We start from the raw sequence: 17,690 nt of genomic DNA on the forward strand, positions 1-17,690 counted from the left end.
ATGCCAAATATTTGACGGGTAACATGCACGTAATCGAATCCTAGTTGCTGCCCTCAGCAAGGGTCAACCGAGCTAATCTGACGTGTTTTGTTGAGTCTTATCTCGACCATTGTAGTCGGCAAATGAAGGAGTTGCCCCGTGGTTATCTTGATTATCACGACTTCGAGGGCCGATAGCCGGAGCGAGCTCATCATTTGTTCTGATGCTTTCTCTGCGATTATTGATTAGCATAGCCTTCTTTGACCGACAGCAGCATCCCCTGTAGTACAAAACCCAGGAAGTTACGCATTGGGCTGTTGAAGGCTAAATTGAAGCCTTGAAAAGAAAGCTCTTCGCCCTCTAATCGAAGATTCCTATAAGGTGACTAAGAGCCAACCCATAAGAGACTCACTTGACAGAGATGAGTGACAGACGACAATGTTCAGTAAACTCGTTCAAACCCAAGCGAATTGCCCTGGTTCTTTTCTGCTCTCAATCGTCTCTTCGGCCGCCGACCCCATCCAGTCACCAGTTCGACAGCAGCACTTTCGCCGTCTCTTTATAGCAAGCAAGTGGTCACGCATACGCTACTGTCGCCGCGAATCTCTCCAGTACCCCGATCTCTTTAAGCATACTGGTCGAGCCGCCGGGATTCATCTGAGGCGTCGTGTGATGATGACCTCTGCCTCACCATTACAAGATAAATCCTTCTTTGAGTGTGCGGCCTTTTTTTTTTTTTTTTTTTTTTTGCCTGCTCAGCCCCCGGTAACTTCGAGGATCGAGGTGCGTCTTCCCTGCCCTAATATTTATTTTTCTTCCTGCTGTCTTCCTGCACCACCCTGCGGTCGACTCCGAAATTCGGTGGCAGGGGTGCGCGGTATCACAATTGTCCCGTGCATTTCCAACATCCGCCGCAACCGCCAAAAAAGAATCTATCACCAATATCAAACACGCTGAAGGAAGCCTTATCGAGCCTGCATGGCGCCTCAATTGAGCGCGTGGGGGAGGAGTTCCTGTCAAGATGCGACCCTGACGAAGCACGGTTGATATTGTTTGCTTCATGGAATCGACACCGCTGAAGTGAAGACAGGGCTTATGATTCCCGATAGTCCGATTGCTTCTTTCCCCATGGTCAGCAGTGGCATGGTGGCACTTGGTCCAAGCAACGGCGCAGCCCGTATCCATCAGATCCACTCCATCCGCATCCCGGGGAAGGGGAGTCAATCCAGCCCATCAAGTTAAGGCATTAATCATCCCCGGCTATGGGCAGTCGGGCATTACACAACTGCCTGCGGGGTATGTGCCAAGGGATCCCTTTAGTGATCAGTCGGATGGTATGCAATCTTTCCATTTTGGGCAGCATCCTTAAGGGCATGGTCTCTGTCTGTTATTTTGCACACGGCACAGAACGAGACGGGAGAATCCTTTCGAGTAAGGTGCAGGATGCTCGTTGGTGGGTGGAAGAAAGGTTGCCTCATCATCAGCAACAAAAGGATTTACTCCGCTCGAGTATGACTGGGCAGAGTGGCCTGGGGACACGCGACAGAGCGGATTTTTTGGTTGTTATCGCAAGGCCCAAAACACGATGGGTGAGATCAGCAACTCGATAGTTTCGGTGCAACGAAAATGGTATCAACACGAAACTCCGGTCCCTAGGGATGTATGACGCCGGGAGGAAGACGAACGTCATTTTCAAGGACGGCGAGGGCCTTCGTTTCATGCTACTTGATCTTATTTGTGGCACTCAATCCGTATATCATACTCGCTTCGATTATCCGAAGGCACTCTTACGAGGAATGGACGATCGCGACCGCCACCTCATCCACTTTAAGATTGCCATTGACGACGCGGAATCTGAGCTTTTTGCCACACTGAAAGCCACCCAGCATGACTCAGGAACTTGCTTTCAATGTCGTCTTGCAGCTTGGTGTGAATGCTAGGGCGAGTTGTGTTGGTCCAGACCTCAAAAAGCAGCCGGCGCATTCGCTCAGTTTCCTTCGCTTGACGGTGACAGTGACCCCAGGAGCCGACAAATCCAATTAACAATTACATATGCCGAGACTCTTATCAGCTTATCACGCCGATTACAGTGGAAACCGTCACTGCAGCCGCGTGGGAACAGTGGGATAAGGTACAACCGACTCTTCGGCGAATCGACGACGTCGAGTATCCTCACAAGCGGAGTCTCAACAGTGGACCCTCACGTTTGTCTATCCTGCGGGGCCTTGTTCTCGGTGTCTTCGATTTTTGGAGACAAAGGTGGGTTTATCGAATTGTCCTCGAACTGCGGTGCCTCAGTTTCCAGTTGCCACCAACCTTCTTTCCAGGCCTGCTTCGGTCTTCGAATCGTCGGCTTCGGCGCGCTTCAGGGACAAGTCCAGTTGGCCTAACGGCTGCGTGGCCAACCTTGTGTAGCCTTGGCAGCATTGGATGAGTTCATTCGACCGATCTCGTAGCCACAGTAGGCACCGTCAGCTCGGGCAATACTAACACATACATACATAGTATATGGGGAGGCTCTTCCCTGACGCTGGCGTTGCACGTTGGCTCAGTTTCCTTCTCCAGTAGGAGGGCAGATGATATCACCCGTCGTGGAGTTCCAAGCGATCGCCCTCTGTGCGACCGGAGAGAAGCTGTCTCATAGGCGACCAGACAAGCCACTGCCATGACTGCTGACGATCACAAGAACGAAGACCAAGACACTGATGCAACCGGGAAAGATTCAGAGTGAGCAGTCCGCCCTTAGGCTGGGCCGGCTGGCAAGGGTCTGCGCGATGCCTGGTGGGACCAACACGGCCTGCGTCCCCTCGCTTTGTGAATATATGGATGCGGATAGGCTGCGTTCTCGCAGGATGAAGCTTTTAGTCGCTCCTTGCTGCGCTTGAAACGAGCTGACGAAACGATCGATACCGCAGTTCAATACCGGATCATACGGGGTTCGGGTAAGATAGGAACCAGCAGCTCAGCTCCGCCCAAGACCAATCTCCGAGCAGCCTAGTCGACTTTTCTATCTCGAAGACCACCAAAAAAAAGGCTCATCGAAGAGGGTATCTGAACCACGGTACGGTCTTAGGCTCGGCCACGATGCTGAACTTTGAAGTACGTACTACCTTCCTTAGTTTCCAAGCCCCACAATGGCCGAGGCAATTGAGATTCAGGAAAGCTGCCTCGAGGATGGTTTGCTTCGGGCACCAAACCTCCCGTCCATCTCGGCACGTCTCCGGTCCAGACGGACTGCCCGATGTCGTCCGCCCCGCCAGCCTGCTTCGATGGCTGTCCTATATCGGGCGTAGCAACGGCCGAGCCCACCTCCGACGAGCGGACGTTGCCGGCACCCTTCAGTGTGCGATATGGTACCTCTAGGACCGGAGCGAGATGCGCCTACACCGGTGTATACCTCAGACTTCATTGTCCCAACCACGCGACAATCGATCTGGCTAGACCATTTACAGTTAAATTGGTTTCCAATCTCCAACGGACAAAGCGTGCGTGAGCTCATGCTGCTCGAATCGGAACCAATTGTTGCGAGTTTTGAGAACTGCGGCTATTTGGACCAAGCATTGACGGTTTGATATAAAAAGAAGAGCCATCGCACGAGTCAAGACTCAGCAGCCGAACGTCCGAAACTACGCTTGGTTGATCGTAGACGGCACGAGATATACCGAGGCCAAAGCCTGGCGGTTTGGGCTAGTCTTGGAGCTCGCCGTGGTCATCAACGCACGCTAAAAGCAATACACAGGTCTACTGCGATTGGCGGGCTTATCCCCGCGAGGCCGCCACTCCCAGGTAAGACTGAGAGGCAGCAGGGTTCACAGCCGGTACTTTGGGATCCCGCAGGAGTACTTTACAGGAACGCAGTGATGCCCAGTTCACTGATCGAGTAGAATCGAGCGCTATTGTCTCGCGATTCGAGAACGCACAAAATTTACAAAAGTACGAGCGATAGATGAAGGTTTATTAAGCTCGGATTTAGAGTGTAATCCGTCTTCGAGAATCAGCGCGACTCCAGTCCTCCCCGCCCGCTATGAAACTCTGCGCTACTTGCCACTGTATTACCGTGTATTACATTCAAACAGCCGTACAAAGTATATTGATGTCGCGGTGTGCTGTCCTCCGCCTCAAGCTGTCCAAAAGAGAGCACAGAAAATGGTAGATGTTCAGTGGAAATGTTGAATATATTAACTATATTAAGATCAGTAGAGTTAAGCGTTGAGCTTGACAATCGGTGCACCTGCCCAGAACTGGCGGTTTTCGCTTTCTTACGGCGGGAAAGCAAAAAAAAAAAAAAAAAAAGACCGTCTGGACAAGAGAAGAATCCGGAGTGAGAATGCAGCCATGCTGCGGGTTAAGGTACTTCGTACTGGCATGAGGGGGGTCATTTCCATTATTTTGGCTATTACCTGAATCCATAATTCATCCCTACAACTGTTTATCATCGAGCTAAGAGTCCGCTCCTGGCTGGTCAACCACCTGCATCATCCATCCGACTCCCCCTCCAACACTCTCTTCACTCGTAGTATACCCCTCCTCTCCCTCTTCTTCTCTCCTCTCCCCTTCTTGCGGCCGGAATCCAATCCAATTCCAATCCCAATGCGCTTCGTGGGCTGTATCTGCACGAGCCTCGTTTGCGGTCCCAGCACCACGACGCCAATCTAGCTGGAGCTCATCCTGGGCTGCCCCCACAAAGATAACAAGAAAAAAAGAAAAAGGCACCACCCGGAAAACCCCAGGCTGGAGCAACTGCCGAATTTCAGAGCATCAAATATACCAAAAAAGACGAAGAACAAGTAACGGCTTGAGCCCGGATCGTCTCCAGTCTCCCAAATCTGTCAGAGCTGGAGCAAATAGAAAAAACTAGAAGAAAAAAAACTGGGGTATGCATCCCGAGTTTCAGAGGCCTGCTCATTTGGTCACTTAATAATTGTCCATTCTTTGGATGGAGTTGATCCATTGATCTCACCACCGAAACTGACCCGATCCTAGTTTCCGCTCTCTTCTGCGCCTTCTTCGCATCTTCCCTGCAACCTCCAGCGCTCCAGCCATCACCGTGACGCTTGGAGCCGGCCCTGAGGCTTCTGGTCGTTAACGGCGGGTAAGTTCAATTTTCCATTCCTGGCTGTGGTCTCTCGATCCCCAGGCTAACTGTTCCATGGCTGAAGGGGCCAATTATCGACGTCTGCTGCATTACTTCCGCTGCCTCCTCCGTTCCCTCCATCTCACCCTCTCGTCGTTTCTTATCTACCACCTTCCCCTTCCCTGTCCTGTCTATCTCTCTTCCTTTTCTGGCCTCTATCTATTTTTTTTTTCTTCCTTCCGGGCTTCCAATTAGAGGAGCCCACGAGATTTCCAACCCAAGATCATGTCTGGGTTGACTCTCGGGGGAGGTTCTGGTGGCCGTGTGCGACCGACACAAGCCGCCGCTGCTGGCTTTCCCGCTACGCATAATTTCGCCGACTTTGATCGCTCGTCCTCGAGAGCTCCCTCTTCCGGCCGCAATCCCAACTTCGTTTCCCATCATTTTGCTGCGCCGTCGCAACTCTCTGACGATTTCTCGCTCGGGTCGCCGTCGGACTCGGCCCAGGTCCCTGACAGCCTGCTCGGAGACTCATTATTTCCGGAATGGAGGGCTGATACTCCGAAAGGGATCGACGGTCCTGATGAGATGCAGAGGAGGGATCCGTTAGCGACTCAGATATGGAAGCTTTATTCTCGAACCAAAGCTCAGTTGCCCAACCAGGAGCGCATGGAAAATTTGACGTGGCGGATGATGACTCTGAGTTTAAGGCGTCAGGAAAGGGAACGCGCCCAGCAACAGGCTCGGTACGTCATCACCCCCTCGATCTAGTGTTTCTTATTTTCTTTTTCCTTCGCTAATCCTTTATAGTCTCTCCAGCCTGAATAGTCCTGTTCCGGCCATGAGTGGTATTGCTCAGCTCCGTCTATCCGATCGTGCCTCTGATACCCCGACCAATGCTGCGGACACACTCTCCGATCCCATGAACCTTGACGATTTCATCATTCCGTTCTCTCCTCCCGACCACCCCTCTCCTCCAACCACGAGACCTTCCGAGCCAACGCGTGGCGCTATCCCTATCAAGACTCGTAGGGATCAACCCGAGTCTGAGGCCACTCCCGTACCTGCATCGTTCCCCCACCCCCCTCAGGACCAGCGGAGGGATAGTGAGTTTGGTTATGTGCCGCGCAGAGTTCGCAAGACGAGCATCGACGAGCGTCAGTTCTTCAACCTGCAGATTCCTTCTCGCAAGCGGCCGGCGGAGTCGTCTCCTCACGTGCCACCCTTGTCCAACAGTCTGTTGGCTCATGACCCGGATTTTGCGCATGCTGTGCCGGAGTATGCCTTGGACTCTTCGCACGGATTTGCTCTACATAACCAGATGAATGCTCAGAATCTCGCTAGCGCTCACAGCCACCACACTTCTCCATCTATGGCGTTTGCGCTGGATAGTTTCAACCTCGGCGATGATCCCATTCTTTCATCTGCAGGGCCCTATCAACAGCAATTTACCTTTCCGCCGAGCGATTCGCCAATGACTAGTGGAAATCCCTTTGCCAACCTCTATGCTCAGACTCCGATCGCCTCGTCGTTGAACTCAACCGACTTCTTCTCTCCTCCGCCTTCTGGATACCAGTCCACTGCGTCGACTCCACAACCTGGCTACGATGGCGAACATTCCAAGTACTTCGATATGCCTGCCGATACGCGGACGCAACGCAGAGTTCCCAACTATGTTGCTCAGCGGTCGTCAAACCTTTCTGCGTCACTGCAACCCCGATATATGTATAACCAAGGAAACTCGTCCCAGGATGTTTCACATCAAACTGGGCAATTGAACAATCAGTCGTCCTCGATGCGATCTCCGGCGTTCTCGATTCCCCAGCATGTTGATCCAAATCAAGTGTTGAATCCGAACGACTTCAATGGGAACAACTCTGCTATGTTCGCCTTTGGTGCAGACTCTGATAACGAGGATGAGGATGACGGAAACCAATTCACAAGTGGTGGATTGGCGATGCCCGCTGAACTCGGCGACGAAACCATGGGTGATCTGAATGGCAGTATGCCGTGGGATACATCCTACCCCAGTTCATTCCAATCGCTCCCTGGTTTTACCGCCCAGCATCGAAAGCATGTCACTATCGGGTCTACCGATATGATAGATACCCCCGGAGAGTGGAACCAGAGTGGGAGCTTGGGTCGAACTCATGGATCGGTTGCGTCCGTCAGTGAAGTTCGCAATCGGGATCAGGATCCACGACGACAAAAGATTGCTCGCACAGCATCCACTCCAAACACGGCCCAGCTGCTACGCCAGAGCATGGCATCGGCGCAGACCTCGCATACCTCCCCCAACACTCCACCCGAGTCGGGTCTGAGCAGTGCTGCCCCATCCCGCCCGGCTAGTCCAGGTGGGACCAAGAATGGTGAGCCAAGCGGTCCAACCACATGTACCAACTGTTTCACGCAAACTACACCACTCTGGCGGCGTAACCCAGAAGGCCAGCCATTGTGCAATGCATGTGGTTTATTCCTCAAGTTGCATGGCGTGGTACGACCGCTATCGCTCAAGACCGACGTGATCAAAAAACGTAACCGCAACAGTGCCAATACCATTGCTGTTGGGTCCTCGCGGGTATCCAAGAAATCGTCGCGCAAGAACTCGGTTCAACAATTGCCTCAATCCCTGCCAATCTCCAGTCGAACTCAAAACAACACGGCGTCCGAGTCTCCTCCCGCAATGCCCGGTAACTCATCCAATCGAGGGCCCGGTGTCGTTCCTATTGCGGCTGCGCCGCCTAAATCTAACCCGACGACTACGTCTCCGGGCACGCCTAATGCTCGCGCGGCGGTCCCAGTAGCGCCAAAACGCCAGCGTCGCTTAGAGAGGGCTTCTGAGGCTGATGCAGCTGATGATGTCAGTCGGTCAAGCAACTCGTCTGGTGGAAGATCCAAGGTTGTTCCGCTGGCTCCGGCCATGCCTCCAGCAGCAGTTAACCCCGCCAACCATAGCATTGCTGCCGGTCAAGGAGCGAGCCAAGAGTGGGAGTGGTTGACTATGAGTTTGTAGGGTGTTCCGCGCATCCTTCCCACCTTCGGCCGTTCATGATTGTGTGGTTTATCTTTCTCTTTTTTTTTTTTTTTTTTTTGACTTTTTTCCCTGCCCTTCCGCGATGATATTTTATGCGACATATAGACCTGATGATGACTACTGAGCTGGAATTCTCGCCAGAGCAGGCGTTTGGTGATACGAAGCGGAATTGACGGCCAAAAATGGCTTCACGCCGCTGATTAATGGTTGACGAGTGATGCAATTTTCGGTTCGGTTTTTTGTCTACGGGTCTTTCTTTACCTCTAATTTGCAGGTTGACGAGAATCCTCGGGGATAGACCGAAATACGCAAATGTCTGTCTCTGGGAAGGTGTCATTTCAGCTATTTGTGTGCTTGACTTGTGATTTCTGCTTGATACAACCGCGTCTGTCCGGAACCTGGCCTTCGTCTGTTTGCTTTTTTTTGTTTTTTGCTTTTCTCCATTTCTCTCTGTTTATTGTTTGCATTCGAGGCCAAGGCCGGGCAGAAGTGCGCATCTCTTTGATTTAGTCATTAATAGAATATTGATTGCACAACATTGAAAGTTGTACTGAGTGAACTGAAATTGAGTAGTTCGTAGTTGGCCAATGAGAGACGGTAGAAGATACGCTGCACGTGACTACACGTGATAATATAAAATTTCCAGAGCATCGACCAGTAAAGAATCCATTCCTTCTCCATAACGACAACACTCACGTCTGATTTAAAAAGTACTCCGTACGCTTCCGGTACAATTTTATTCGCATTCAGGTTTTCCAAATTTAATATCCACCCGCCTCGTCGTAACCTCGAAATCGGCAAATAGCCCAACATGGGCGCTAGCACCAAGAGAAAGAAGGAGAAGCAGCAGGACTTCCATGTATGTCATCGAGATCTTTGATAAGTGAATCTCCTGCTAATACAATTCTAGAAACCAAAACTCAAGGTCGGCAAGGCAAAGGCCAAGCCAGACAATTTCACGGACACAAGTTTCAAATCTAAATGTACGCCGCTCATCCAATCTTTTCTCCACTGCGGTGATAGCTTGTTCCATTATCAACATCGCCATCATCTCCGCAATCAACGTCCCATATGAATCTTCAATTGAGAATTTGCTTGAGAGAAAGAGCCAAGCTAACAACCCACAGCAATAACGCTAAACCAACAATCTCTAACCCTAAGCGCCCCCTCCACCACCTCCCAATTCACCCACCACCTCTCCCTGCTATCCTCAAAATCAGACCCCCAACGCCGCGACTCCCTAGCCCATCTCACCACCTCAATCCAATCAAAACCAACTTCCTCCCCCCTCCCCCACCCCGTAAGTGTCATCCTCCCCCCTCTCCTCCCCCTCATCCTCGACTCCAACTCAGCAGTACGAGGAAACCTCCTCAAACTCCTGCGCGTGCTACCCGAGCACGACGTCCGCGACCACGTCACACAGCTCATGCCGTACATCCGCGCCGGGATGACACATCTCGCAGCCGAGGTGCGGCTCAGCAGCGTGGAGATCCTGGGGTGGTTGCTTTCCGTTGCGGGCGAGGAGGTCGTGGGTGTTGCGGGTGGCTGGGTGAAGACGCTGAATTGCTTCCTGTCTGTGTTGGGATGGCATGTTCAAGCGGCGGATTCGAAATGGACTTCCGCCAAGCCGATCCCCTCTGGTTCTGGCTCGGGACCTGGCTCTGGGTCAGGTGCGAAATCGTCATTCGGGAAGGCCGGTGCGAAGGGTCGACCGCAGGTGCGGTTTTTGGCTGTCCTTGCGGAGTTTCTGGATGCGGGGATTGGATCGGCGGATTCGTCTATGGAGGATGGGGACGATGAGAATCGGTATCAGTTTGGTGGCGAAGCGGCGTTCCCTATTGTGCAGTTCCAGTCGCAGATGATACCGAGCTCTGTGGCGGCGCCGTATCTGTACCTGAATCTGTTTGGGGCGCCGCGGGATGAGGAGGGGGAGATGTATGAGACGAGGGAGGATCGGTGGAGGGTGTTTGAGAGTAGGGGGTTTTTGGCTGCTGTGGAGAGAGGCGTTGAGGGGGCGAGGAGCGAGGGGGGTGAAGTTGGGAGGGCGAGTGCTGGGGTTAGGAAGGTGTTGGCTGAGGCAAAATCTGGGCTGTAGAACTGTCTCGAGGTTAAGACGACCATTCAGCTAGCTTAGGCTGCCATGGTTGTGCTTTGTTCTTGCTGGATGGGCATCAGGAGGCAAGGTTCCCTAGGATTCTCATAATATACGCAGAAGCGATGGGCCGTCTGAATACCAATTCACTTTGTATATAGATACCAAAATACAAGCCTTGATCATAAACAGTCCAACGATCAAACTCCAAATCCCTTCTCTTTTCCCCCATCCTCAATCCCAATATTAACCTCCTCTCCACCCTCTAGACCGTCCACCTCCCTAGCCTCGTAAACCTCATCCGCCAAAACCGCCCTATCCACCAACGCCTCTTCCACCGGAAACGCCCACGACAGGGAGACATAGACCACACTCGTCCCGACAAACCCCAGCAACCACCCAAACTGATACGGATGAATGCCCTTGCCCACCTCAATCCGCTCATTAACAGAATGAATCAGCCCAGGCAAGGAGGGAACAACACCAGCGAGGAACGCCACGACCGCTCGCCAATTCACCAGCCACCTACTCCCATACCGATACACCGGATTCTCAGGCTGATACAGCGCAAGCGTATCATATTTCATCTCCTTCACCAGCCAGAAATCCCAGAGCATGATCGCCGCAATGGGGCCGAGGAAGACCGCATACGCAGACATGAAGTTCAGGAAGTTTCCAGCCGATGCAAGGATCTTCCAGGGTACAAGCGCCCAGCTCAGCATGCCGCAAATAATCTGGCCGCGCCGGAGGTTCACGTACTGCGGTAGCAGGGCCATAAGGTCGTTCGCGGCGGAGATGGAATTCGCGCTGATGTTTACGCCGAGAGAGGCGAGGGCGAAGGAGAAGGCGGCGAAGAAGCGTGCGGCGCGGCTGGGCCAGTAGCTTATTAGCACCAGGGGGTCCCAGGGAATAGAGGGGGTTGAGTAGCGCGTCCAGCCCGCGGAGGAGGCGACGATGCCGATGAAGGAAATGAAGGTGAATATTATAGGGAGGAGGGGAATGTAGAGCAGTTGCCATTTGGGGGAGACGCGGGAATAGCGAGAGAAGTCGGACTGGCAGCAAGCAAGTGATACATTAGCATATGCAAACTGGTATGGAGTTAGGGCTAGGTAAGCAGTGGGTAGATACCTGGTTAACGCTAAGAGTAGCATAATTCCCCAGCACAGAGGTCATACTAGCCAAAAACACCCAAGAGTACTGACTCCCCTGGACAGAGGGCTTCTGATCAAAAATCCGTCCGGGCCCTTCAACGACAAGCGCCCAAATAAAGATCGCAATCCAGGCAATGGGGACAATAATACTCTTCACAACGAAGAGCCAGCGCGCCTTGTTCGGATGCATGTAAAGGAACGGGAACTGCACAACGAAGAAAATCAAGTACGCAACCATCGTATTAGACTCGATTCCCTGGTCTTCAGGGATCGCATTGCGCATCGTCAAAAACGACGGCCAGATCGCGCCAATAATCGCCTTGACGGCATTTGCGCCGTTGACGTTCTGGATCGCGAACCAGAAGACGGCGAGGATCACGCGTGATAGGATGGAGATGTACGAGCCCCAGAAGCCCCAGCTTGCGCGGGCGATGACGGGGAAGGGGATATGGTATATTGAGCCGACAGCACCGTTGGCAGCGATGACGAAGGATATGATGAAGAACGAGAGGGCGACGATGCCGAGCGATTCGCGCCAGGAGAGGCCGACGGCGATGATGCTCGATGCAAACTGCCAGGTCGCGGCGTTGAAGGCGTCAGAGATCCAGTATGCTATTGCGGGCAGTGTATCAATATTCAATCAAGCACTCCGTTGGGACTACGAAGAGAATGCGGGGAGAATACAGAGGAAGCTAAGAGGACCCCAGAGTCGGCCGGCGCGGGGAACAGGGTCCAGGTCGAGATTCGTCCAGCGCGCATTGCCCCCGGCAAATGCAGACTGTGATTGCGCGACGCGGAGACGGAGTTGAGGGCGACGGAGCTTCATCGTGCGAGACAGAGGCAGGCTGCTCGAATGTGCGTTTTCAGAGGGATGGCCTGGGGAAAAAAGTGACCATCAGTCCATTGGCGAACTGGGCTGCATGCAAGATAAGCAATTAAGCACAGAGATAGAAGTGATAACCCTGCAGCTGCTGCCATTGGCGCGTTGATCCCCGAGTCTCTCAGCTTATCTCATGGACACAATATAATCCATTATTGTCCTAGTTCATAACTATTCATGATACCCACAGTGGGTTGTTAATAATATGGTATTGTTTTGGTGATATCACCAGCCAGCCAAGCCACCCCATTCAGACACACTCAACCCCCGTCCACCATCAAACCTCATCGCTCCAGCTCACAAGCCCTTGCGCACATTGGAATGCAGCATTTAAATTTCCCCCGGAAGCCGAACATCCTCCCATCCCCTCCCATCGCCAACCCCCGGCAGGCTCCCCTTGCGCCGAATCCCGTTCCACTCCGTCACATTCATCCATCCAATCTGCTGGAATCCACCAAAGCCTCCAATCCAGTACACATGCGTGACCACCATCTTGGCCCAGTAGCTCGAGTGCGGCGACCCAATCCGTCCGGGGAGCCAGACCTTCGAGTCGGGGTGGGCAGCCACATAGCAAGCCCGCAGCGCCGCCTCCGTGTCCGACGGCACAGGCGTCTCAAACGACTCGATGTACCCAAACAGCGTGACGCGAGGGAGACCGGCCTCGCTGAGCGGGAAACCCGGGAACACAGGCTTAGTGTTGTTCAGGTGATCCCACCAGTCGATAGAAAGACTGACATTTGATCCAGCAGCAGTGTTACGGAAGGTGGTTGCAACGCGGAGGGCGAGAAAGGTCGGGTTTCCATCTCCTCCATTGCCAGTGTCGGAGGGCAGCGCTTCGTCGCAGTCGGCAAAGTATTCTTTCAGACTGATGGACTGGCCAGCAACGCTTTCTGGGGCGTGGCTTCGGGGCGGCAAAGGGTCCGGGAAAATGGTTGAGATGACGCCAGACTTAGAGAGAGCAAGGAGTCGCCGGGCCATTAAAGTAGAGGTCCACCATGAAGGTGGTAGGATGGACGACTCCTCCATCTCCTCCGCAGAGCCGGGGTCCACGGAGATAAAATCGCCCTCTTCGGTCGGAACGTATGGCGACGAGTCCTGGGATTCCGCCATCACGGCTTGACCGGACACTTCAATATTGAAGGAGGTCAAAGGTGTTGCAAGGATTCCTTGAGACAGAGCTCCAAGCACAGAGAGGCCGTAGACCAGCTTCGCGACCGGGGAAGGTGCCATAGTGGGCTATCGTTGTCTTTGAGACGTTCGAGGGCTAAAACAAACGGAAAATCTCTGGAAAATTAAATCTCTCAGCAAGAACAGTCAAAGAATAGTATACTAAACGCTCTTGCTAACCTCTACAGATCAGGGAGGAGAGGTGGAGAGAAGAAGTGAGGGGAGACTTGGAAAAAGCGCGTGGGCAGTGGGCACCTGTGTATCCCGGATTCACCCAGCACATTACCCCTCTGGGCCTAGTTTCGGCGTGGTCTGATCTTATCAGATCATGCTACTCCTAAACGGGCTGCTCTACATTGCGGTCATGTGATGGATGACATAATGTTTATGTAATCGGATTAACTAACGTATTTATCAGGTGATCCGCCCACCCATAGTGATCCGCCCACCCCTTCAATATTTGGTAGCGCATTCCAACACCCTGAGTTTAATTATCCACCATACCACGAAATAATCGTCGATCGCGTCAAGAATTAATTAAGCAAGAGAGCAGGATCCAACTTATAATAAGCGTGTTAAAAAACCACGAAATCGCGTCTGTACATCGAGCAGTAGTAGTTTTTAATATTCCGCGTGGTACGCTCTGAGATTGACTTTAGGGTCAACAAAATTAGTAAGAACTCTACAACCAGAATATAAGGCTATCTAAAACTCAAGAGGATTACTTAGTACAATAGATTATATCCAGGGATAAGCGCGGATATGCTCTAAGACACTCTTATATCTAGAAAATAGCTAAGATTATACTCCAGTCAGATTCTGCAACCCCTCCGGATCCCCTAGGGGGAAACTGGGTCACCAACTTCCTAAAGCATTATCCTAAGCTAAAATCTTATTTTATAAGACGCTATAATCGACAGCGGGCACAGTATAAGGATCCTAAAGTTATTATAGACTGGTTTAGACATGCATACGGGTTGGGTTGGGGCGGGTCAAGGCCTCGCGGACCCCAACCCGCAGCGGGTTTGGGTATTAATAATATTAAACCAACCCATAATAGGTTTGGGGCGGGTTCTGCAGGTTTAACCTATTAAACCCAGAGATTAATAGGACTAACCTACTATAGTAAGATACTATACTAAATAGAGCTAGACTAAATATTTAACTAGAATAGGTTAGAAAACCCGATCCAACCTATTTTTTATACTATAATATTATTTTAAGTTAGTACTAGAATAGGGATAAGAATTAAGTAGTTCTAAGGATTAGATAGTTACTAGAATTATATAGTTACTAGGCAGAGGCTAGGATTAGGCAGTTAGATAGTTTGTAAGTAGAAGATATTAAGGCTAGGATTAGATGATTGCTAGATTTAAGTAGTTACTAGGATCAAGCGGAGGCTAGGATCAGGTGGTTAAGTAGTTTGTGAAGCAGTTTATGAAGTGGTTCGTGAATAGGAGATATTAAAACTAGGATCAAGCAGTTATCAGGATCGGGCGGTTGCTAGGATTAAGCAGAGGCTAGGATTAGGTGGTTAAGTAGTTTATAAAGCAGTTTGTGAAGTGGTTCGTGAATAGGAGATATTAAGACTAGGATCAAGCAGTTGCTAGGATCGGGCGGTTGCTAGAATCAAGCAGAGGCTAGGATTAGGTGGTTAAGTGGTTTATAAAGCGGTTCGTGAAGTAGTCTGTAAATAAGAGATATTAAGTCTAGGATTAAGTAGTTACTAGGATCAGGCGGTTAGGTCGTTCATGAACAGGGGAAAATCTAATAATAGTTAGATTTTCTATTATTATTATTAGTAAATATAGTAGTGAATATATAGAAGGGTTAAGATACTATCTCTTATTTATTAAGGGTAATTTTGATTTCTTCTTTCTAGGTGTTTGGGTTTTTTGTTTCTGAACCCTATTTCTGAAATCCAGTAATCTTTTCATGAACTTATTAGTAGTTTCTAGTTAAATCTAACTATTATTAGATTCTAATGCTACTAAAAAGTGCTGGGAGGCAGATTACCTCTCCTAAGACTAGATCGCGAGCGTCCTAAACCGGTCTTATTATAACTAAAGATATAATACAGGAAAAACTTAGAGACCACTTCCTAGAAACCTTAATAATTAATATACGCCGCCTTGACCGGGTATGATTAGTTAAGTAAGAACAGAACTAAATAATTTCTAATTATCTAGTTTACCAACTCGTCAGCGCGTTCTAATATGGAATCTAATAATATTCTAATCGTATACAACTTACTGTAACTGTTTAGAAGGAGGAGTTTGCAAGTATTCTTCAGTTATATATAGTAGATGGCGTGACTTTAAAGAATATAAAAAATAGAGTTAAAGTTAGTAGAGACAGCGAGATATAATTCTAACTATAATTAGTTTTTTCTGGGTGATACTGGACTAATAAAACTAGGGATTATTTATTAGATATTCCGGGCTGGTTTGACCTGTTCTCTGAAATAGTTAATATCGCGTTGAGGTACTTCTTATATTATTAGAGGAACAGGCGAAACTTATACAGCAAGGGGTAAATAATTAGTATAGTAATATAATTCAAGCGTCTGAAGTTAAAGTAGTTATTTTCTAACTATAGTTAAAATTAAAATTTATCTAATAATTAGTAGGATTATTACTGGGCAATTGACTTATATACTATTAATAATCTGGATTTAAATTTACTGGCCGCACTCTGCGCGAATAGTAAACCTGTTAGTCTTTAAAACTCCAAGGATTATACTGTATATTATATTATATTAAAATAGAATATCCTGTCTGCTGAGGATTAGTAGAAACTAACTTTAAGTAAGACTGAATTTAATAGCTGGCTATATTAAATATTTAGGATCACCCTGGATACCACCCCTTGAATCAAGCTAATTCTCTGTAATAATATATGGAAGAATAGTTATTTTTGTTATATGTTAACTCGCTATAGTAAGGCGATATTTAATTAGACCTTGATCACTAGAATACTGGGAACTCGACTTAATTTTATGAGTTTTTATGTATACTCTCTTATTATTATTCTAACTATTATTAGATTTAGATTACTGAATTTAAGAAGTACTTTTATTTTATATTAAAGATCCTTAGGGGATCGGAAAACCTGCTGTATAAGAATAATTTTATAAAGATCTTCTCTCTTCCTGCTGGAAGACCTGACTTTTACTTATATCTTCTATTTTTTCTGAATATATCTGATTATTAGGACGGGAAAACCCCGCATAAATGCCTATTTGTTCTTCTGGTTAAATATTAATTAAATAAGGCTCTACCGAAACTGTCTAAACTAGTCTATATTAGTAGAGCTAATTTCGAATATTATCGGCCTGACTTTATAAATATATTAAATAAGAAATAATATATTAGTATCTTCTATATACTTTGTGATAACCGTGACTTGGAGTGTTCTAGTTGGTAGGTGATTTTCTAACCAAAGTTAAATATTACTTGATATTAATAATAAGAAGGTCGGACTAGACCTAACTTAAGAAGTATTTAGTTAAGCTAGCTTGCCAGCTACTAAAGTATATTCTAATATAGGTAGAACTAATATAGAAGTTTTCTGAGCGGGTGAATCATGTACTATAATACTTTTATTTTATAATAGAGGTTAAGTAACTTATACTTAATAAGGATATAGATATAGAGATTACCCGGTAGTTTATTCTAATAATTCTTAAGGAGATTAAATAGGAGACTATATGGAGAGACACCGTGGTCAAAACAGAAATAAAATATTTCTAATTAATATTAGAAATATTTAGCTAATAAATACTAGCTTAAGATATTACTGATAAACTTATTAGATGAGGGAAAAAATAAAGACTATCTATAATAATTTACTAAGATTTATTAGGCTAATATTATTAATCTGGTAATCTACCAGAAAGCAGACTGTCTTAGGGGTAATATGGCTTAATTTAATAATAAAATAATCTTTGTAAGTGAAGCTTCTAACCATAGTTAGAATAATATTAATAGGATTATAGTAAGATAAACTCCTGCTAACCCTAATATAGAGAAATATTATTATTAATACTAATTTTTATAATAATATAATATTATTTAAGATTCTAGCTCTTGATAACCTGTTGACCCGTGCTGTATTTACTAATGAGAGGGATGTTTTTAGTGCTTTAATCTACTACCGTGAATTAAAGCGAAAAATACTTCTGATTCTTGAGTAGGGCTATATCATACCGCTTAGAAAGAATTCTCTTTATCTAAAAAATTTAATTACTTCTATAGTTAGTATTTATATACTCTTTTTCTAACTATGGTTAGATTAAGTTATTAATTTTATTG

The 17,690-nt window shown here is 48.3% G+C and overlaps 4 protein-coding genes across 4 annotated transcripts; 2 read left to right on the forward strand and 2 right to left on the reverse strand.

Annotated features, from left to right (window-relative positions):
* Window positions 1-5,338: 5,338 nt before the first annotated feature.
* Window positions 5,339-8,066, forward strand: APUU_10398S (uncharacterized protein; the record flags this gene model as incomplete). The annotated part of the gene is made up of 2 exons (XM_041700351.1): window positions 5,339-5,799; window positions 5,864-8,066. The coding sequence occupies 2 exons, from the start codon at window positions 5,339-5,341 to the stop codon at window positions 8,064-8,066; spliced, it is 2,664 nt and encodes an 887-aa protein (XP_041549764.1).
* Window positions 8,067-8,898: 832 nt separating this feature from the next.
* On the forward strand, window positions 8,899-10,182 carry IPI1 (IPI1/TEX10 family protein; the record flags this gene model as incomplete). Its single annotated transcript, XM_041700362.1, has 3 exons — window positions 8,899-8,946; window positions 8,998-9,070; window positions 9,215-10,182. The coding sequence occupies 3 exons, from the start codon at window positions 8,899-8,901 to the stop codon at window positions 10,180-10,182; spliced, it is 1,089 nt and encodes a 362-aa protein (XP_041549765.1).
* A 197-nt stretch (window positions 10,183-10,379) lies between these two features.
* APUU_10400A (uncharacterized protein) lies at window positions 10,380-12,156 on the reverse strand (the record flags this gene model as incomplete). Its single annotated transcript, XM_041700375.1, has 3 exons — window positions 10,380-11,231; window positions 11,308-11,942; window positions 12,015-12,156. 3 exons carry the CDS (start codon window positions 12,154-12,156, stop codon window positions 10,380-10,382), a joined length of 1,629 nt encoding a protein of 542 aa, XP_041549766.1.
* Window positions 12,157-12,540: 384 nt separating this feature from the next.
* Window positions 12,541-13,440, reverse strand: APUU_10401A (uncharacterized protein; the record flags this gene model as incomplete). The annotated part of the gene is made up of 1 exon (XM_041700386.1): window positions 12,541-13,440. One exon carries the CDS (start codon window positions 13,438-13,440, stop codon window positions 12,541-12,543), a length of 900 nt encoding a protein of 299 aa, XP_041549767.1.
* Window positions 13,441-17,690: the final 4,250 nt, after the last annotated feature.

Source organism: Aspergillus puulaauensis, chromosome 1 (assembly GCF_016861865.1).
Source record: "Aspergillus puulaauensis MK2 DNA, chromosome 1, nearly complete sequence".
NCBI classification, from domain to species: Eukaryota; Fungi; Ascomycota; class Eurotiomycetes; order Eurotiales; family Aspergillaceae; genus Aspergillus; species Aspergillus puulaauensis.